Source organism: Cryptotermes secundus, unplaced genomic scaffold (genome assembly GCF_002891405.2).
Source record: "Cryptotermes secundus unplaced genomic scaffold, Csec_1.0 scaffold77, whole genome shotgun sequence".
NCBI lineage: Eukaryota > Metazoa > Arthropoda > Insecta > Blattodea > Kalotermitidae > Cryptotermes > Cryptotermes secundus.
The window spans coordinates 26,902-49,654 of record NW_019739940.1 but is presented as its reverse complement, the minus strand read 5'-3'; the positions used below and the strand labels follow the sequence as shown (position 1 = coordinate 49,654).

General features: G+C 39.6%; 1 protein-coding gene across 3 annotated transcripts in view; it reads left to right on the top strand.

The window, feature by feature from the left end:
* The window catches only part of LOC111872010 (PHD finger protein 14), a 41,586-nt gene extending 19,864 nt beyond the window's left edge, over positions 1 to 21,722 (top strand). For all 3 annotated transcript variants that reach the window (XM_023865463.1, XM_023865464.2, XM_023865465.2), the window contains exons 11-17: positions 2,365 to 2,587; positions 4,734 to 4,890; positions 9,588 to 9,711; positions 11,745 to 12,059; positions 13,846 to 14,072; positions 16,516 to 16,624; positions 17,589 to 21,722. In XM_023865463.1, coding sequence (XP_023721231.1) covers positions 2,365 to 2,587; positions 4,734 to 4,890; positions 9,588 to 9,711; positions 11,745 to 12,059; positions 13,846 to 14,072; positions 16,516 to 16,624; positions 17,589 to 17,609 — 1,176 coding nt within the window. In that variant the 3' untranslated portion in view covers positions 17,610 to 21,722. The remainder of the gene's footprint in view (positions 1 to 2,364; positions 2,588 to 4,733; positions 4,891 to 9,587; positions 9,712 to 11,744; positions 12,060 to 13,845; positions 14,073 to 16,515; positions 16,625 to 17,588) is intronic.
* Positions 21,723 to 22,753: the final 1,031 nt, after the last annotated feature.

The following is a 22,753-nucleotide window of genomic DNA, read 5'->3' as shown; positions in this document are numbered from 1 at the left end:
AGGATACAGATTTTGGAACTTGTTATGTAGATGCTCAATGGCTGGATATGTTTTGAAAAGTTTTGTTTACTGTTATAAGAAAAATGCATATGTTTGATTATTACCTCTAGGAAAAAAGTAGAGTGAGTAGCAGTCAGTTCTTTGCGGAGTCTTATATAAGTGTAGGCTTTCCTACAGTGCGTATCAAACTAAACAGAGCCAAAATGGTGTGCATTTGACCACTGTAGCATCTTCCCACTAGAGCGAAATGTGAAAGGGTTACACTTCAAAATTTGTTGCTGAGCATATGTCGTGGTTTTATCTCCAGCGAGTAACACAAGAGCTGCATCAGAATGTTTTCAAATTCATTCATGACATCCAGCTCACCACTGTAGAACTTGGGGACCATACATATCGTAAAATGTTTCTTGTGAAGTGGGGAATGAGCCTGTGTTTTGCCACACAAACTTATATGAAGCCCCTCCCAATCCTGTGTTTATGTTTTCTTTTTGTTCATTGCCACTCGTATCACTCTCACTGTCACTAATCATGTGGGTTCCTGAAGTCACAGATTGTGTCTAAACACTGGCAAAAATCCTGTCATTTTCCAAACTGAATTCATCAATATTTTCATCATCCAAAATTTCATTCAGAACTTGTACTTGTCCAGACTCCATGAGTGCACAACTTGTTAATGGGCTGGCCATGATGAATATGTGGTCACATATGTATATTCTGATACATAAATCCATTGCCAGACAACACCCGCAACACACATGTGGCAACAATACAGCAGCATTGTTTTCCTTGTGTCTGTGCAGCTTGTGGATACACAGTGATGTAACAAGAATACTTAGAAATCACGCGACATGTGTTTTCTGTAGGTTCAGCCAGAGTGCCAATGGACTGGCTGGATAGCAGTCCTGTGATGTGTTTTCTGTAGGTCCATGTCTGTACTGTGTCTGTATAAGTGAGCAGAATTCCTAAGCAGAGTACTAAGTGGCCGGAGTATAGTGGTAAGCAGGAAGAGTAGAAAAGAGTACAAGAAGTTGGCCTGTGAATATTTAACGTGTGCTTTGAAGACTTTATATGTGTAGCAGCACGGTGATATTGGGAGTGTGTGATTTAGTGAGACTTTTATAGTTCCTGTATTGTAAATTCGTTGCCAGGCAACGGATAGTGAACACTAGGTGAAATAGATTAAGAAGATTATTGTGGAGTAATTGTGAATTGTGTAAATAATCAGTAGTGTAATAATTATTTGTAGTTACAACCTGCTGGTGGTTGATAAATCCAATTACCAATCTGAACCCTGTCTTTAATCACTCATACATGTGACAATATTTAGACTGATTTGCTCGGCTTCAGGAAATACGAGGATATTGGTACATGAACAGAGAGTTCATTTCACAACATGCCAGTGCAAACCTCTTTGCCCTGGAGTTATTCATTTCATATTTAGGAGCCAGAGAAATTAAGCTCATACCTGAATGTGTGATATACGTTAAGCCACAGACAGAGCCACTGAATGCCTCATATAGCATCTGTGTCCTATTGTGGTGATGGTTTAATGTTGCTTTTATAACAGCAGTGCTTATGTGGTGTGGAAATGTAAGGCAGTTGTGAATAATGAACTGTCAACATTCTGAAGAAAACTAGTTGTGCTGCTTTTGAGCTGTTATATGGATAGAGTGAGATAAATGCTGAAAACCTTTATGATTGTTAGTGTCCAGGTGAAGGCTTGAACCTGGAACCTCCGAAATATGAAGTAATAGCGCAAACCATTGGTGTGTGATGTTCGGAGGAATGGATGTTTGGGAAGGAAGGTGAACTGGAATCGATGGTCTTGGTTGCATCATAGAGAAAGTGTGTTTTATTAATTTGGTGGTATTCCTTGAGAAAGGATTTTCGTGAACAGCAGAATAAATATCAGCAGTTCAGGAAGGATTTTGTTGCATGGATTTTCTGAACTGTATGGTTAGTTAGTTTATTCAGTAGTTACTGGTAATTTAGCTAATTTCCATGTAATGGTCCTCAGTTCTTTTAGTGGAGTAAAATTGCATAAAGTGTACCATCTTCTGTAGAGTAATCCAAATTAGGCAGCTGGCCAGCAAGAAATTTTCACTTTGTTTGCTTCTTCTTGGTTACTTGGCTTACTTTTTGACCCTGAAGATGGAGGTAATGTGTTCCTACGAAACAGTTGGTCTCTCTGAACTATCCAGTATTCCAATACATATATATTAAGTTTCATAAGGAGCTGAGCGATATGTTTATGTAATTTTGCATGCCCCCCCATCCAGTGAAAAGAATGATTTAATGTAATTAAAGCCATTCCCCCAGAGATTCATGAAGTAGCAGGTTCACTGTGTTGTGTGATGTCATCAGCTGCTGAAAGAGAATGCAGACCTCAGCAGGACAAGCATCACCTTGAAGCAGATAGTTCACAAGTACCATTCTGCTATCCTCCACATCTGTCCGTCCAAAGATCTACCTGCGATTGATGAGCTCGGTAAACCTCCACCTCGTGTGCTGGCAGTATCCCCAACTGGTTTTGCATCAAGACCACAAACAGGTCGATCAGAAGGACGACTTCCTAATCAGAGATCTGGTGAGTGTTGTCACAAGTGTTGATTTATCATGCCTTGTTGCTTTATGTGTAATGTAAAAGTAAAGTTGTCCCTGTGCTTAATTAAGCGTCACATCATATGGATAAGGGGAGTGGAGGTATAGCTCCACACATTTTTAACGTTGGCACTAGATAGTCTTGAGTGATATTCATGCCTCATCCACTTCACTCATGGGGAAAGAGCCCATGGTACCCATTAGACAGGAGGTTTGGCGGGAACTAGAGAAAAGAAAGATCTGTTCCCCCTAGCAGGAATTGAATCCCATCTCATTGGTCGCCCAGCCCATAACCTAGTTGCTTTGTTGACTTAGCTGTTTGAGCTCCTCTGTATGCATACATTTTAATTATTGTCTTAGCAAGCATCACTCTTGTTTGTTTTTGGCTTTAAATAGTGCCATACATGCATTGGGGAAAAATAATTTATATTTTTTTAGCCAGAATACAAAATTAGAGAAGTAATCAACTAAACTTTTGTATGCATTTTTCATGTCTGCCATTCCTTATGTGTGCTTGAGCCATCTGGTCCTCTTTGATTTAATCGCCCTAATAATATTTGAGAAGGAGTACAAGTTATGAAGCTCTTCATCATGCAGTCTTCACCAGCCTTGTGTTACTTCCCCCCCTCTTGAGTCCAAATATTCCCCTCAGCTCACTGATCAGACACACCCTCAGTCTAAGTTCTTTTTTCAGTGTGAGGGACCAAGTTTCACACCAATGTAAAACAACACACAGAATTACAGCATAGTTCTGTACATTTCTGTATAGCAAACTATAAGGTAAAGAATTCTGAACTGATTGGCAGCAAACATTGCTCAAGTTGTTTTCTTCTCTATTTCTTTGTGAATGCAGTTTTATTTGAGCTTGCCACATTTATAGAGGATTAACTGGCTTTCTTTGCTGATTACAGTGGCTGCACGGACTGGGGCCATGAACTGTCTTTGCCCATTCAAACACTGGGGTACTGGGTTTGAATCCCACTTGAGGCATGGGGCTGTGTGCATTTATTCTGTGTGTAGGTAGAGGCCTTGTGATGGACTGATCCCACATCCAAAGAGTCCTACCAGCTGTGTATAGATAAGAAACTGAAAAAGTGGCCAAGGCCCAACAAGGGGCTGTAGTGCTATAATAGAACAGAACTGACCTTTATGTTAAGATTTGCTATGCTTCCTGACCATTATTTTTTTCTGTGCATTTACATCTGGATCAGCCTTCTTACTAGCATCCAGTAGAACTCCCTGTTCTCCTGGATGATATTTATATTTTTGCACAAGAAATCATCTTCACACAGGGGGTATTCAAGTTAATGTACCTCACATTTTTATGAGACAAACTCAAGGAGTTTGTTACACACTAAGCCCTTCAGTGGTACACATCTTGCTGTTAAACAGTTCATGCAGATTTTCATTTTCATTGCTTTCTAAAGCCAGGTATTCCTGTCCTAGAGTAGTTACCCTTTTGAAGACATGCTACTCCATTTGAGATGTCAAGGCCCCATCTCCTTCTCCCTGTTCCTGGCTCTGATTGGTCGCTTGTGTCCTTTGTGACCCATTTCTCCACAAGTTTCTTTCCTTACGCATGTCACTTCCATGCTGATAATGGAGACAGTATGTTCCAGTTGATACTTCTCCCTGTTCCTGGCTCTGATTGGTCGCTTGTGTCCTTTGTGACCCATTTCTCCACAAGTTTCTTTCCTTACACATGTCACTTCCATGCTGATAATGGAGACAGTATGTTCCCGTTGATACCCACCTACCAGATTGCATGGTATCTTGATCTGTGACGAGTTCCTTCCAGATACTTTTCAATTCATCATACGTTTAGCATCCTACCATATAACACTGATACTGAGAGTGCCATAAGATAACCCATCAAAAAAAGAATTCACAGTGTCATTATTCAGAAGATGAAAGTTTGAATAATGAAGGAAATTTAAAATTGAAAGAAATGAGAGGAAACTGTAAATATTTGACTCCAAATTAAGGGGACCCTAAAACTTAGTAATATTGCTTATCCATCATTTTTATATGTTGGTGTTTTCTTATGTATGTACTTTATTATTATTCTTGTCCACAGTTTTTGCTGTAATGTAAAGTGACAAGGGACTCATTCTGTGCTCTCTGGTTAACAGAAGCAGGTCCAATCCCACTGAATGAATGTGGGATTTGCCATCAGACAAAAGACCAGCATCTGCTGGCCAAGTGTGACACCTGCCACCTTTTCTATCACTTGGGGTGCCTCAATCCCCCGCTCACTCGTATGCCCAAGAAGACCAAACTCATGGGATGGTAAGTGTACTTTGACCATGAACTGTGGGACCTTCAGTTAGGTAATCAAAATAATTATGTACTTATATGTCTTATAAAGAATTATGTGTGGGAACAGAAAGTGCATAGAACAAAGGAGAATATTGGAAGTTTTACTGCAAAGCAGAATTGAGCCAACCTTCTCTTTGCTTTCATATAACTTCTCTTTTTGCATTTATTTATTCTTAATATTCAAGTGTATTGTCTACTTGTGGTATCAGCAGATGGTGTATATATGCTCCCCTCGTTTCCTTACCTTTTTTTGTATCTTCATCTTCTTTCCATGTACAGTAAACCCTCACTAATCCAGCTACAGTTAATCTGCATGTGGCTATTTTGACTGAGGATTTTTGTGGATATCCTCAGTCCCTCCGGGTAAGTGCTCGACAAGGCCTCAGTCACTTAGTTCTAAATAAGTTCCAGTTTGTTATTCAAGCCACTGCACCATCTGATACTATGTGTATGTAGGCTCAGTGTAGATACTGACGGTGACGTTAAGTAACCCACAGAATATACTTGTGGAACTGGAGAGCAGGGTGTTAGTTTGGTACTTGGCTTGCTGGTCTGAAGCATCAGATGCGGTTGTGGGGGCTGACCTTAGCCATTGGACTTCACTGCTCACAGCGTTCTTAGTTAAAACAGGTTGTGCCACAGGAAGGTGAGCCAGGGGCTTGTATGAAAGGGGCTATTGGACATGCTTCCTGCTTCTTCCAACCTATAAATATGAAGAGTACATGACTTCTGAGTTCAAACACAGTGCAGTTTGGTTAAGGCCCAGTGTTTCAGAGGAAAACATGAACTCCATTTTTGTGGTGGAAGAGCAACAAGTATTATGTTTTTGGACATTATCCATCATCCTGTCTATTTTCTAAAAAACTGTCCTGTATATTTTTCAAAACAACATTTTGGAGACTGAATTCTGTCCTCGTCCTCAGGTAAAACCTCATTTGGGTCCATTATATAGAGCTAGTCCCTATCCCCGGACACCTGTGCTGGTTTCAAAAAGGGCTACATAAATCAAACACAGCACAAACCATCTACGATAGCTAAGAAAATATTCAGTTATTGAAACTCCACACATATGGGGCCTTGCACCAGAGAAGTATCTTGAATGAAATCATTGCTGGAGAGAAGCAATACACCTTGTGGTACCAACACATAAAACAAATAATTCTCACTTCAACTACACTTGATGGCGCTGTAGTCTCTTGACTTCTGCCGTGATGATGGGGGTCCAGATGGGAGAGATATCCACACTGGGCTGACTGATCGGATGGTCCAGCAGAGACATGTGGGCCGATTCCTTGTATTTCCTGTATGTGGTGTTGGGCTCAGTCTGCAAGACCTTTGCTTCATTCCAACATATTTTGTGGCCTACCTTGTATGCATGTTGGACTAATTTTGATTTTTCCAACAAACCCTTTGTCAGGTTATATTTGTGTTCCACCATGTTAGGTGGGTTCTTTGTCACCACCACAGGGTGCGTCCTCAGGTTGCGGATGGAGGAGACACCCTCCAGATTTGGAGGGAAGCTGCGAATATATTGAATAAGCAGTCGTGGACAGCCGACAAGAGGTGGTCCTCCAGATTCAGTGTTGGCCGTGGGGCTAACAACAACTCACCATAGAAAATAATCGTATTACAAGAATGAACACAAAGAATGGATCTTAGAGAGATAGGATGGGACAGTATGGATTAGATTGATCTGGCTCAGGATAGGGACAAATGGAGGGCTCTTGTGAACACGGTAATGAACCTTCGGGTTCCATAAGATGCTGTAAATTCTTGAGTAGCTGCAGAATTGGTGGCTCCTCAAGAAGGGCTCAGTTCCATGAGTAGGTAAATAATTAAGTAAGTAAGTAATGCATACCTCTAAGGGTCTGCTTGTTTCACCGATGTAACCTCTGCTGCAGCTGCATGGGATGGTATACACCCACTGCTTCATCTGCTGGGCATCTCTAACAGGTCCAGTTTTCATCAGTGTCCCAGGGATTGTATGTTTAGTTTTGAAGGTGGTTCTGAGTTGGAAACGGTTCCCGATTTGAATTTCTTGGAGGTACCCTTGGCATATGGGATGACTACAGTGCCCTGATATACTCTGTCTGAAGAGGGACTATTTCTTGCTGATGCCTTCATTACAGAGTCAACGAATTCTTTTGGTTATTCACTGAGCATCAGATCATGTCTTATGTTACTTATTTCATTGTTAAAATCCCTCTGGTTTTGACATAAGACCTTCACTTGGTTGACCAAACTATGGACAACTCCCCTTTTTATGTGATGTGGGTGGTTGGACTTGAAGTGAAGATAACAACCAGTATTAGTAGGCTTTTGGTACACTTTGGTGGTCAGTTTTGGACCCCGCTTCATAATAAAAACGTCCAAGAATGGAAGTGCATTATTAGCCTCAACTTCCATAGTGAATTTAATGGTATGCCTGATGTTGATATGTTGAAGAAATTCCTGTAGCTTTTCTGGTCCATATGGCCATATCACAAATGTGTCATTGACATATGTTAAGCCATTTAGCGGGTTTGTATTCAGCTGTGTCCAATGCCATTTCTTCAAAATGCTCCATGAAAATATTACTGACCACCAGAGATAGTGAGTTTCCCATTGCCATACCTTCTTTTTGCTGATAGAATGTATCTTCAGACTGGAAGTATGTGGTTGTTAAGCAGATGTCCAGTAGTTCCATGACGTCTTCAGCTTGTAAAGGTGAGCGCTCTGGGAAGGAAGGATCCGTACTGAGTCTATTTCTTATGACTTGTAAGACCTCTTCCACTGGTACGTTGGTGAATAGACTAACAACGTCAAAACTTACAAGGCAGTCTTCTTTTTGCAGGTTGATATCCTGTATCAATTCTATAAAGAGTTCAGAGTTCTTTACGAAGGAACCTGTGTTGCCAGCCTGAGTGCTTAGAATCTTACGGGGGAACTCTTGTAGTGCATAACAGGGAGAGTCAAGAGTGGGATGTCTGGCTCGTGTATCTCGGGAAGTCCATAGAGGTGAGGGGTTTTGCTGTGGTAGGCAGTCAGTTTATGATTCAAGGTATCGGGAAAGACAGTCTTGTGTTTTGTGAGGAGTGTCCGTATCTTCCTCTCAATTTGAGCTGTAGGATCCTTGTGTAAAATTTCATATACCCCTGGCTCTAGCAGGCTGGTTATCTTCTCCTTGTAAGTAGACTCGTCCAATACCACCATGCAGTTTCCCTTGTCAGCTTGTAGAATTCATATGTGTGACTTGTTATTTTTTAGGGATTTTAATACCATGGGTTCCCTCCTCATCATGTTAGATGTAAAAGGTCTTGCTTTCTCTAACATACACCAGATCTGCCAACACAACTCCATACCTAAGGCAGGGGGAAGTTTGAACATGAGCAAGCCAAACAAGAGATCATCAAGAAGCAGGTGGCAAGCAGAGAGGAGCTGCATGACATTACAACCCAGAAAGAATACTGTACTCTTCATAGTCTCTGCTGTGAGAACTTCAGATCCAGCATGTTGTCACGTAACTGAGTGACTGTAGATGGGGTTTGGATCAGTAATTGGATTTTTTGAACACTTACAGAATGTAACAGCAAATAACTATGACAGTCTTATTGTGTTTCACACTCCATAGGTCACTATAACTACAGCACACATAAAGTCTTCTCTGTCTTCACTAGCTTTTACTTGATAGTGGCTTCCAATGGTGGATGTTCCCTTCCTGTGGATTCCTGAACTGTCCCTGGTCTCAGCTGCCAGTTTCTTACTCCTCACAACTGCAATTCTCAACTGCCTCAACAACAACTGTACTACTAATCCTCATTATATAGTCCTGGTATGGACTGCACAGAAAATGTATCTTCCATTATTACGTGTGTTCTCATTGCTGTGGAAATGAGTCCACAGAGCTGTTCCCTAGCAATGGCTCTTGTACTGTTGCCTGCTTGGAAATGGCTCTACATGTCACAATATAAATATCATATCTGACTAAGCAGTAGAGTTGCAGTGATCCTGTGCTGGTAGTGCTGCACGCATTGGTTGCAGGTTCTGCCAACAGCAGTTTCTGTCGTCATTTTCATGTAAGCGCTTGTTTAGAAGAGGTGCTTGAAACCTGTCTTATGTGTACTCGTATTTACGGTTAAAGTGTTTTATCATAAAATAGTTCGGAATGTTCAGCTGTGGGAAATAGCTCTTGTTTTGAAGTGTTCTTTTTCCAAGATTTCAAAAAATGCATTTTATTCATTGGGTTGGCTTATTGATAACACTCTGTACTCATAATTTGGAGGTACTCAGTTCAGATCTCAGCTTGGATACTTGTTATTTTGACAGCTTTTTGTTTTGTTTTCTTCATTTGCTCCTAGTAAGTGTTGGTCTGATTAGATCACAACCACTTCCTTCCAGATCCTCTCCAACTTGCCATTCATCTGCCACCCTACACTGTGTAGTCTGTCTAGTGAAAGTGTGTTAAATAACTCTCTAGGAGAAAAAGAATTTTAGTATTTTTTGTAGCATGAAAATTATGGACTGAAAAAGGACTTCCCTATGATGTCGCTTTGGTGTGTACTGATGATATTTTTTTTATAATGTTAATCATGCTGCAGATTTTGACTTTGATGCAGATAAGTTGCAAAATGTCTGGGCTTCTGTGTGTGGCTCCTATGCTATTTAAAAAATAAATGTTTAATCTGTAGGCAGTGTTCTGAGTGCGACAAAGAGTCATCAGGTTCTGACTTTGAGGTCGTAGACACTGAGGCCCCACGTCGACTTCGACACAACAAGGAAGCTGAGAAACCTCTGACACCATTGACACCAAGGGTAAGTAGCTCTGATAGTAACCAGGCACATATGAAGATGTTCATCATGTTCAGTATGATGCTTTCTCATGCTACTGTGGCCCTGGTGGCCAGATTTTAACTTTATACTGTAATAGGTCTGCCAGATTTGTGAATGCGCAGTCATGGTAGCGTGATGCACAGATGATAAGCCAGTAGCCAGATTTATTCATAACTGATATTGCCTTGTGTTCAGACTTGAAGAATCTGGATGAGACTTATGAAACTTGATATATACATGTTTATGTAGTTTCTCCATTTGAGGCCAGCATAATCTTTTTCTTGCCTCGGCCCACTTAAACAAGAATATAAAATCCAGTTTGGAGGTGGGTGGACCCATAAGGTGGATTTTGTTGCAGCCAGTGATAGGGCAGTTATGAGAATAATGGTTGATAGAGGTAGATTTACAGCTTAATGTGGGTTCCAAGAGAAGGGGAGAGGGGTGATATCTTTTACAGATGGCAAAGGTTTCAATCCTTGGTCAAAAAAATCCCAACTCAAATTTGATGGATGACTTGAGTGTTATGTGGCTTAAACTGACCACCAGATGCTCTAGCTTAATGTGGAATAAAATTCTGATTTGAAGTGACACATGTTGGTCAGTCAGGGCTGCCATATGGTGCCTGTTGCAAGGCCACTACCTACATAGGACAACACAAACATAGAAAAATACAGACAGCCATGAATCAAGTGTGATCTGAACCCAAAATCCCAATGTTTGAGTGGGCGAAGACATTTCATGCCTTAGACTGTGCAGCTACTGTGATTGGCCTGGTGGCAAAATTAAATTTGTAAAGATATTAATTTATCTGCTCCAGTCTAGAAAACCAAGATTAACAGCTGTGGGGATCCATTGCGCTGACAACACAACACCCTCTATCTGCTAAAGTTGGCACTAACTTTGCTGACAAGTGGCGGTTGCTCGGTCAGTATAGTTTGCTTGCGGACTACTGGCCACAGAGTTTTTTATTAAAAATTTATAGAACTTGAAGTGATGACAATGAAAATGTAGATGATGACAAGTAGTAGTATTAGATGAACAGAAACAATAAAAATCATCACAAGTCTGTTGTCTAGACACAAACACATGAACAACTTCCTGTAGGGACTCTCATTACAAAAGACTAGAGACCTCTTAGGATTGAATAAGAACCAGCTGAGAAGTGGAGTGGAACTATGCACTTGAAAGGACACCTGTTGAGACTAGGAGGAGTAGATAGCCCTACTTGTGAAAGATGTGAAAACAAAGAACAGCCTCACACATCCTCTCACATCCTCTTGTCACTGTGAAAATGTAGCTGATTTAAAATTTTGACACTCTGGGCTTCAGTTCATGAAATGAAGCAACTACTCAGATGTCCCATTAAGCAAGGTACTTGAGTTTTTGAATCTTAAAGCATATTATGTGTGTGACACAGGCACTTGTACTGGTGCATATACAAGCATGTACATGTGCATGTATGAGGGCGTGCACATGCAAGCGTGTTCACAACTGAGATAGATTTCTGTGTTAAAATGTGAATATATGTGTAAATATCACAGGGATATAGGCAGTAAATAAGTTATTGGGTGCAGTATGATAAAATAACACCGTATGCACTGAGTGTGAAGTACCCTTTTCAAAGTAGTAAGTTTTTTAAATTGTGATCACAAGTGTAAGCACTACGATCATTCATCTCTTCATGAGAACACTATTTGGCAACCAAAAACTACCCTGTGGACTGGTAAAATGTCTAAATTCTGTACCACGGTCGTTAAAATTATGTAAGTCTAGATGTATATTAAATTCTTAAATAAACATTTCATTTGTGGACCTTGCATACATTATAAAGAGAGAGCTTGCAAGACAGGCATTGTTCATAAATGGAGTCTTTTCCCAGCAGTTCTAAAAGAGAAAAGACCTTTCATAGGGCAAGTTTTTCGAATTGGTAAACATTTTCTGTAGACCAGTGCTGGTCCATGGTTGAGAAACTCTTTTGTAGAAGGTGTCATTGTAAAAGTAATTATTTTGTTTAGGTAACAATCAAACCCATAGAGCCACAGCCAGTTGGTCCACCAAGACCAGTGTTTACAATTCGAGGTGCTGGTTCCCCTACAGCAACTGTAACCTCACCTTTGGTGCTGAATTGCAATGTGGTGGGAGTCACAAGTAATTCAGTGGAGCATCAGGGACAGAGGCAGAGCAAGAAGAGACGGAGGGAGAAGCATCATCGTTACTCTCCTGACTTGCAAGGAGTGAGCCCTAGTAAGGAGCACAAACGCAAACGCAAGAGGAAGAGCCTTGATGTTGAAAACCCCAACGTACAAGAGACACCCAGAATTAGGATAAAGGTACTTCTAAATTCTTTTCTTAGAAATTGGATTGCACCAAAATGTGAATATCATGTGACTGTATTTAGGCCTGACTGGCAGTGAGGTCTGCGAAGTGTGGGAGCTGCTGTGTCAAACCATCCTGTTTGGATCAGCTGTCACCAGTCTGCCAGCCTCGTATTGCTGGTGCACAGCCATGGGTCAGAGTTTGTGTGTTGTGGTCCTCTGAAATGTGGTGTATGCATTCCTGACAACACAATGAACATATACAATTGTAAACTTTTTATTCACTAGTTTCATGAAGGAACACTGAGTGTAGCATTCAAGAGGTCCCAGGTTCATATCACTATTTGCAAGTGAGTGTTTGGTCTTGTGTATCACACAGATTGTCCACAAGAAATTTGTGAGGCCATGTCTTCATGACATGACCAAGATTATGACTGGAACCACATATTGATGTGTTCACTACAAGTGAAGCAAGAAAAAAACTGCTTTAGATTCTTTGGAGAATCATCCACATAACACCACACCCTAGAATGAGGACGCAGCCATTAGCCAGATACACCAAAGTTGAATAACATTCACAAGATAGTGACCCCCTCCTGAGGTGACAACTGTTGCTTGGGTGCTCAAATTGAGGCTGATCCCTCACTTCCTGCACGCTATCGGAAGAGATCCTGAAAAGTATCATGTTTCCCTGCTTCCCAGTATACCATTTCCTTTCTGTGATGTAAGCATACTGAAGCCCTGAGAAGGGCCATATTCTTCAGGACTTCATTTTCCCTTCTGTGATGAAAAAGAGTGCTGTGGCCCTAAGAGGGACTGCCTTTTCTTACAATTCAATTTCCCTCCTGTGACAGAAAACAGTATTATCCTTTTTTCCAACCCACTTGTCCCACTGGCCTGTATCAGGCTGTATTTCCTTATCCCCTCCCATGGGTCTTAGTGCCCACCTTTCTTGTGTCTGCCTGTATAACCAAAGCAGTTCCTCACCATACACACACTGACCCTGAAGGTGGAGGTAGAACAAAACGTTAACGTCTGCCTACAGGACTGCATGATGTCACAAACGAGAAGACCCCAGTCAGAACATGCACGTCATGTGGTGTGTGTTACAGTAAGCCCATGTCAAGTACTACTACACTATCAGCCGTGCAGTCAAAGTTCCAAAAATATTATACCGAGCTGAACTGAATATGCAAAAGGCATGAGTGAGCGGTTTTCTGAGGAGAGTCAGTAAATAGGTCTATGAATGTAAAATGTAAAACATGGGATATTTGAACCTGAGGAAACATTTATTTCTTGACATATCCTTCAACATTGATACAGTTGCCCCATCGCTTTACCAGTGTGTTGAAGAGAAACAGCATAGCAGTCTTGACTCTTGTCTCAGCCACTTTGTTACCAGTGAAACGTTTGCCACCCAGTTGTGAACCACTTTATGCAGCAAACACTTCCCACCATGAAGAGGAAACATTTCTTTATGAATATCCTTTGCTGTCCACAGAAAATGCACAACAGAATGCTGCTCTCTGTTCGTACACTCCTCAAGTACAGTCACCATTTTGTCTACTAAAACCAGCCTCTGAACATGTGTGTGCATGTCTGCTACCAAGACTGTCATGAAGTTGTACTGTGCTGCTACCTAGTGATACACATAGGAAACCTATTACATCCATTACAGCTGTTTTACTTCCATTTGTGTCCTGTTTACTGACTCTCTCATATCTTGCAGGAAAGCAGTTCAGTGATTTTAGTGTCTGATAATTCTTTGTGCACATTTAATGTTTATGAGTTCTTGTTCTAGATCAAACCAATACCAATGCCAGTTGGGGAGGGAGCATCATCGTCTGGTCCTCAGATGTTTGTTGCAACTTCGAGTACGGAAACAATATCAACTCCTTCACCGATTGTTGCCAGGGCCCGAACTAGTAGTGGTAGGGTATCATCAGGCAACAAGAAGGCAAAGGACACAGATATCATGACAAAGTGTGATGTATGCAGTGCACCAGGCTCCAATGAGAATCTTGTTAGGTGAGAATTATGACACAGATTTAGCAGTATGAAATGGCTGAGGAATTTTTTATACACACAACGCTCACTCAGTATTATTTATGGGTGCCTATAAATGTACAAATATACAAGTGTACAAGTGGGGGATGGCATTAACCGGTAGAAATTAATGTAAATTTCTGATAAGAGTAAAGAAATGTGGTATAAAGACAGAATCGTTAAAAACTGAGGTGCTGTACTTGCAGGGTTTGTGGATTGATCTCCTCAAAGTAGACCCCTTCAGCACATAAAACACTTCTTTCAGAATTTGTTCCAGTGCTAAAAATACCTCTCAGACTTAAATTCTGGAATTTTCACCATCTGATCCGTCTCATTGCCTTCAGTTTGTTTAAAATAACATTAAACTCACAGTCATTTACCACATGTTTCGGCCTTACTTGGCCATCCTCAGGCAACTGTTCACTTTTTGAAATCGACACAGTGCTCTAGTTTTCAAGTCAAAATATTTCAGTGCTATTGAATTTTTGTCATTCCCACTGAAATACATTTGAGAACATAACTCTTCATTTTTTCCTGCATTATTTCCTCTAGTGGCGTCCATGTTTTTGTGTCATTTTATTTAGCCCTTTGAGCATTGGGTGAATGCAAAAATCTAGTGGGAACATACATACTGTAACGTGTTTCGTTACAGAAGACGCCATAGAGATGGTTAATTGGTTTATTTAACAATCTTCAAATAACGGCTACAATTAATTATCACAATATTATGGGTTTCCACACTTTACAAACCCTACAACAAAATCTGCTAACGCTATCTTCAAGAGTCTTCACGTATTAATAACGTGGGAGCTATACAAGTCTCCCTGAATTACACACTCCAGATATAACTGGTTATCACTGGTTATCGCACACGCGTCTGTAGCTCGTAACTTGCGATCTGAGAACTCGTTGGTAACGCACTGACTGGCTGACTCAGTACAACTGACTGTGAATAGCCTTCGCTGCTCCTTATGTAGCCTTGATCGGACAATTGTCGTCTGGTGCCTTGTTGCTAGCCACGCTGTCCAGAGTTGTTGACTGCTGCCTAGCAACCGCGATATCCCTCGGTGACGTCACCGCTGTCGATTCGCTTTGCATAGCTTCAAGGTTGCGGGGACTCGGCTAACGTCGGCTCCACTCGTGACGTCACCGCGCGTTGCATAGCTACCAGGATGTGGGGTGATTACTCGCCTATTACGCGAGCGCTACGTTACAGCTACATGCAGCTGGGGAGGTAGGGGTCAACATGTCACAATACTAATGGGGCACATAAAGATAATGATGGTAACACAGTGCTGATGCAGATAATAAAAACAAAAAGTAAAATTAAATATTAAACAATTAAGTTTATTTCAGTCCAATGTGACATATAATGCTTCCACCACTTTAGCACTTAGTTACCCAGCATGTTTTGATTCATAATGAATCATCATCAGAGGTATGCCTCTACGATCAGGAATCCACTAATACGTAAAAGTTCTTAAGAGTAGAAACACTTAAAACATTTATGATGCTCACTATATGTAGTTGTTGAGTTTTGTCATATAGATGTTGACATAAGAATTTTTTTGTAATAACGTTTCTGAATTGTATTACTTAGAAGTGGCGTAGTTGCAATCACTTCCCTAATGGATAATTAAAAATCTTCCACTGTATTTTATATAAAAATTCAATTTGTTTCACCACAGCAGACTTCCTTACGTTAAAATTATATTTATGAGTATGTGGATAAAATTATTTTAAGATAATTTTATTTGTGAACCAATGTGGGTTGCTTTTATCTTCCATGGTACAGGACTTGTCGTCTATCCCTTGGTGGTGTGTTCTTGTTATTAACGGTGTGGTTTGTATGCGTGTAATTAAATATTAAAATTTATCAAGAAATAGATTTTTGCTTTCCTTATTAAATCACCTTGGTGGTTTGTAGCGTCAGCTCGTCATTGCACCTGAGGTTTGTGGGTTCAAACCCAGCTGAAGTTGATTGATTTTTGAAGGGAAATAAAGTCAGGGGCCCTATGTTTTACTTTTACAGAATGTAAAAGAACTTTTCATTCTGATATGAGATGAATAAAGGCAAAATTAGGCACTATTTTCAGTCACCCATGAAGCTCTATACTCTGCTTCTAGATGCTGCTGCAGTCACATGACTGCAGAAACCTCTGGTAGATAAGAGTGGAACCAACATGAAGTTACCTAAGCCAACTGCAGTGTACTGGACAGCAGGATAATGTAACTAACCCAGGTGGTGTCCGAACAGAAAATTAATTACAAATACACCACCAAGCTGAGGTTAAAAGCACAATTGACATAATTGTCAAAGTGTGGCATTAGAAACTAACCAACCAACTTTCCATATTAACATTGTGTGCGGTTATGAACCATGGTGTATATGTTCAGCATTTATAATTCATGGTTTCTTTTTCAGATGTGATGAATGTATGAAGTGTTTCCACTTCACTTGCCTGGATCCACCTGTAAAGAAGACACCAAAAAGAAGAGGTTATTCTTGGCATTGTGCAGATTGTGACCCTACAGTAAGTGCAAAGATTTCACAAGCAGCAGCCTGAATCTTATTCATTGATGCCTAACTGTCTATGGCTTTACTTAATTGTACCCCATTTATAACATCACAGCACCAGTGAAAAAATACCAATTTCAAGAAACGGTTCTGAATAGGCATTTCTAATGAAAACGACAACAGAGGGTATTCCTATTAGCACATTCACCTACCATCCAATTTATTATTGGCTGTCTGAAACATCTTTTTACCTTGAGCAGGCAGCCTTATTGAATGGAAGTCCTCTGTGTTCAGCAAGGTCTTCAGTATGATGACTTTTGGTTCTACTCTGTGTCGGTGTGGCTGGTGTTACGGAGTATTTTGAATGCTTCCAGTACTAAGCAGGATTATGCTTGTATGTACAGTTCACACACTTTCCAGTGCTCTGTACCAAAGACGTACATGTCACAAAACTGAACACTTCATCACCATAGTAGAACCGTTGGATCCAAAACCTGTGGTATGGGTCAGAGCATTGCACTTATTTTCTGCCCTGCATCTACCAGTAAGGAAGTGACAGTATTGTTAGAATTATCTTTATTTTTTGCATCCTGTTCTGTATAATGTGTTTCAGTATCAGTTTTATTTAAAAGTTGTTGTGTTGATGACTATAATTAATCTGAGTTTCCATATCGGTTGTTATGCTCACCGGACAGTCATGTATTCAATGACCACAAAATGATCTGACCTTAAGAATGAGTACCCAAATCAGTCACTCATTCACATTCAGTTTGACAGCAGTTCAACAGCAGGATGGGAGACATAGTAGAAGGGAGAAGAGGTTCTTCCCTTAAAGCAGGGATGGAAGTACAGTCTCTGTTCGTAGTCCATATATTGTTTTTGAGTCCCTTATTGTACTGTAGAATTGTATGCTGTACAGTTGTACTTCAGGTCACCTTTACTGTCCGACAGCTAAAACAGTGTTGTTTCTTTCTTTTCAGGAAACGGACTCTGACAATTAATATTCTGATTTTTGTATATCACCAATCAGCCACGACTGGTACTAACAACAGATATATCCAAGTTTTTAAAAGAGAACTGATATAATCGTTCTTGTCTTGAAATCATACTTATCCTGTGTCATCTCAATACTTTTGTATTAACAGGTGATTGAAGTAATATTGAATACTTTGCCACCATGTTTTCTCCCTAGTTAGTGCTGGCGCCCATGCAAATTTATATCTAAAATCAAAACCCAGTGCCTAACCTTAGAAAGTCTTTGGATATTCTTTTTTTTTTTTAAATTAAACAAAGAGCCTTTTCAAAAATGCAGCCAAGGCTTAACCTTTACAGAACAAAACCAAAGTCTTAACCTTGTGGAAATGTTATCTGAGGCAAATTCTGAGGGTAGGCTTTGGGTCTTATTTTTACAAGTAAACTTCTAAGGTTGGCAGTGCTAACACAGCAGACAACGTAGTTGTAACTTTTAAAGTTACTTGGATCACCAGCCGGTATGTAAGTACCGCCAGCCCCTCTTTTGTCACCAGTGTTCGTAACTTGTGTGAGTTGTATAGTCATTCCAGCTACAACAGATATCTTCTTGAAGACTAAGAATGGTATATGTATAGTATGTCTGAAATATCAAGTGAGCTATATCTCAGAATACATTGACTTGCAAAATATTTAGCAGTGCTGCATTCAATTGCATTTCGTTTGGTCATATTTCACATTTCTGCAATAGCTGATTCTCGCCTAGCAAATAGAGTAATTTTGCTTTCATTGTGTGGACTTTAAGGTTCTGATGGCAATGACTGTCAAGAATACTATCTCCTGGGATGTCATGATGTGTAGTGCTTGCTTGGCTTAATCTTTGACTTTGAAGATATGAGGATTACCCTCCTCCAGAATGTTGATAAAATTCTACCACAAATATTCAGGATCACAGTCCAGAAAATAATGATGTTCAGCCTCATTTAATTCAAATTATACACGCATTGGAAGTTGGGTGTGAAATGTCTTGCTTGTGGAGTAGGTGTAAAAGCGTAAATAATTTCCCAATCTCAGCCAATGTCGCACATAGACTTTGCATAGCAGCTACCAGTAATATGCAAGTGGTGTTCACATTTGCAAGTCACTTGAGTAGTCACACTGTGGAAATCGACATGAAGTGACCCAGGACTGCATGTGCCACAAAACATTATTTTCAATCATACTGAACATCCCAGTGGAATGGGTAGCATTCCTGCTCTGTACTCATATGGTCTTGGATTTAGATCTCAGCTTGGAGACTAACTTTTCTGACCAGGTTTTTCTTTCCTCAGTCCCTCCAAGTAATGCAGGGATAGCTTTAATTATGGTATGACTGCTTCTTTCCCCATGCTTTCCAGTTAACTATATCCGAACCATTCAACACTGCATAGTGACAGCATTATTAGGTAAACTGTACATAAATACAAATTATTTGGTTATCAGAAACTGTTTTATTGCTTGGGAATTTGTGCTTCAATATGCTACAGTATATTATACTGCAGAAATGTGTGAATTTATGTACATCAGCAAAGACTGGATGTTATTGCATGTAGATCAGTAAGCCACACTCTGATATATAGAATTGAATTTAATTACATTCAAGCAGTTTCTGAAGGAATCATCATGTTACAGGGCAGTTAAGTATGGCAGTCTTATTCAGAAAACTTTGCTGGTGCTCTCAGCTGTAGCCTCAAAGTTGAAACAAACAATGCATTGGCAGATGTGCATCTGTGATGAGTTTGCCAGTATATGCACAGACACATACTGTCTCAAAGAACAGTACTTGTTGAAAGTATGTTGTATGGGGTAACCGTGATGCCATATATACATATTATCAATAGTTATTCTAACTTATATTGTGTGAGAGACAGGAAAAAATTGGTATGGCATTCTCTGTCCAGAGGGTAAAATTGTGCTTGTTTTTGCCCTATTCATGGTGAAATTCCAAATATACACATATAGCTTTGCGATGTCTGTTGGTCCATCTCTCCATACATAACAATTCCAGAACTGCTAATCAGTTTTTCAGTAAATTTTATATTGGGGTTGTAGGATTTGAGGTTTACACAGCAGTGGTTACGAAAATTTCTATCTTCTGGGATATAATGCCGTGTAGTCCTTTGAAAATCACCTGAAATGTTAGACTACACAGCACTATATCCTGGAAGACAAAACTGTTTTGGTATTGGGGAGTTTTACCAGAATTTGTAGAAATGTTTCAATTTTGGTTGAAACTGGACAGAAATAATGGATGCCCTACATTGATGACTTGACATTTTCATGATGAAGACCTGATTCAGGTTCAGTTGCTTCTGGACATTTTTTCCGTGGATATGGAAACCAGTACGGTTTTAATGTGTATGGAATATTTAACAATTTAATGGCATGGGCTGTGATCAACATAACTTTCTGTGTTGTAGCAATGGTATCTTGACCATTCTGATGTGGCAGAAATATGGAGAGTTAAAGTCAGTAGAAACATGATTGTAATGTTTTGCATCATATTGACTCATATAAATTGTATATTGCTAAAAGTGGGACCCAGAGGCAACTGCAAAACAGGATGACGTAGGGAAATATTAATGTTTTACAGACTAGGACCTCTGGCGTGTTCTAATTCAGAATTAACTTCTCAAAGTATGAATCTTTTAACCCAGTTTGTAGAAATCCTTATGTAGGATTTTGCCGCATTAAGACCTTTGTACATTTTATAAAATTGGTGACTAAATTGTGAGAGTTTTGGTAAAGAGATCACTAGCAGTTATTTGATGCGAAAATTTTCCTCACACCATGGATCCTATATGGAATATAGGAAGCTCTGTGGTCAGTTATTCCCAAAACTGTGTTTTGAAGTGTCCTTCAAACTAGGTAAAATGAGTCCATAAGAAGGAAGAGAGAGATGAAGCATTGTCATGTACATTACACTTATCCTTACAGAAGTAATTTGATAGGTTAAAAAAGTCCTTGAGATTTCAGGTCATAGATTAAGTACTTTTATTGCACAAGTAAAATTATTTGCACCTCATATATATATATATATATAAGAAAATGGTGTTGCAGAAAGTAAGAAAGAATTATATTCTCACACTTTTGTTGTGTTGCAAGCTGTATGTGGTGCATACCAATAAAAGTGGAGGGGCTGCGATCACACAAATGAATTTTTTTTTCTTTTAATTCACAACATGTTTTGGCACAGATAGATCATCAGGCAATTTTTGAGGAAACGACACATGATGGCGAGCAATGCAGTAGCTTGACGTAAATAACACCTGAGGATGTCACAGTGATGCCGAAACATGTAGTGAAGTGACATGTGAGATTGAGTGCACTACAAGACAGCCAATACATACATATCATGGACAACTGGTGAGAGACTACATATAAACTACATTACTAGTACAGTTTTTAATGGTTTTTTATATTTGCACTATAGTTTATATTTAGTTTGCCATCATTTGTATATTTCCTCCACCTGATGACCTCTCTGGGTCGAAATATGTATTGTATTGTGAACTGATAAATAAAAACGTGTGTGTGTGTGTGCTGGCAACCCTTGCACTTTTATATTCTCACACTCTGAGAACACTGGGATGGAAGAAGGTGAGTGAGGACTGTCTGATCAATGGTGTGTTACAGGGTTATGTAAGATTTTCTGAAATATGGCTCAGAACATTGGCTTGAAGCCAAATGAAGGCATCTGTTTTTCTTGTGTACATTAAATTACATTACATTACATTCCCAGGATTCCGAGTTAGTCAGATGACTGAAGGATGGGAAATAGGTCATAAATACAAAAAATGTGTGTACAGTACAACTGAAGTTTTCACATAAGAAAATACAAGGAAACACAGTGGTTACATATAAGGCTATTCAAAAATACATCCATGTACATCCATACTATCAACTTGCTATTTACACAGGAAATGTGTATCTAAGCATGAATGTGAATAAAGTGGAAAAAATTGTCTGGTATGCTATGAGTAGTGGTAAATTCTTGTGGATTGTATGTTCACGTTTCTATAAGACATCTTTCTTTTATGTTGTATTACAAAAAAGAAAAAAATATTTGAGAGCAATTAATAAAGTTTTGAAATTAGTCATTTAAATTGCAGTGTGTATGTATCTAACATATATACAGTGAGCCAGGCCGTTAATTGAATGGTGGTGGTGGTATATTGACCCGATTCCTAACATGCCGTTAAGTGACCCGGCTCCTTACTGACTGGGACAACGAAACGCCATAGGAAGTTCTAATTTAGCACAGGTGATGCCCAAGGTAATCTGTGGAAGCAGCGCTATATAATTGTTGGGTTATACACTGCCTTCGTTACAATATTTATCCTCATAAATTGGTAAGATTAGAGATTTATTTTTAGTATTTCTTTTTGTCTAAACTAATTTATAATCCACAGAGTATAATTTTTATTTATTTATGTATCACGTCGCGAGAAATACGGTAAAATTGCAGACGACCTTGAAATCAGCTGTGTCCGCCCCTTCGATTCGATTGTGCAGTATACCAAGTCGATGGTGGATTTTTACTTTGATTAGCCTTGGCAGCGGGCCCGTGAGGCCCAGAGTCCAAGGTTTGCTTCAGGCTTGTTATATACACAGGAAGGAAAGCTGTTTAGTAGCTCTCCTCCGTTGCTTCTCTTGTCCACGACAGTTAGCTCGTTCAGTAATGCCTGGAAAACCAAAAAAAGTGTGCATTGTTGGATCCGGTAACTGGTGAGTTTACGAAGTTTTATAATCTACCTGTATGCTTACATGCTCCTTTTTAAGTTGCTGTCTGGTAAATATGTTAAAATTAGATAATTTCACTAGGCTATGTATATAACTGTGATCCTAGATCTCTGATTTATTACTTCCTAGACTGTAGTGATAGGCCGTCACTTTTAGGTTATGTTCTAGATATTTTCATGTGTAGGATATAGTGGCACGTATAATTCCTGTAAGAACAGCATGATTCTTGTGTGTTCTGCTGCATTCTGTGTTCGTGTTCGAAATAAACTTGCTGGCAGTGCCCTACAGCTCTTGTATATATTGTTAGTTACATGTACAATACTGGTAGAGCATTTGATATTTCAGTATCACAAGAAATTGTACAATCAACAAACGTTAATCTATTAAAAATATT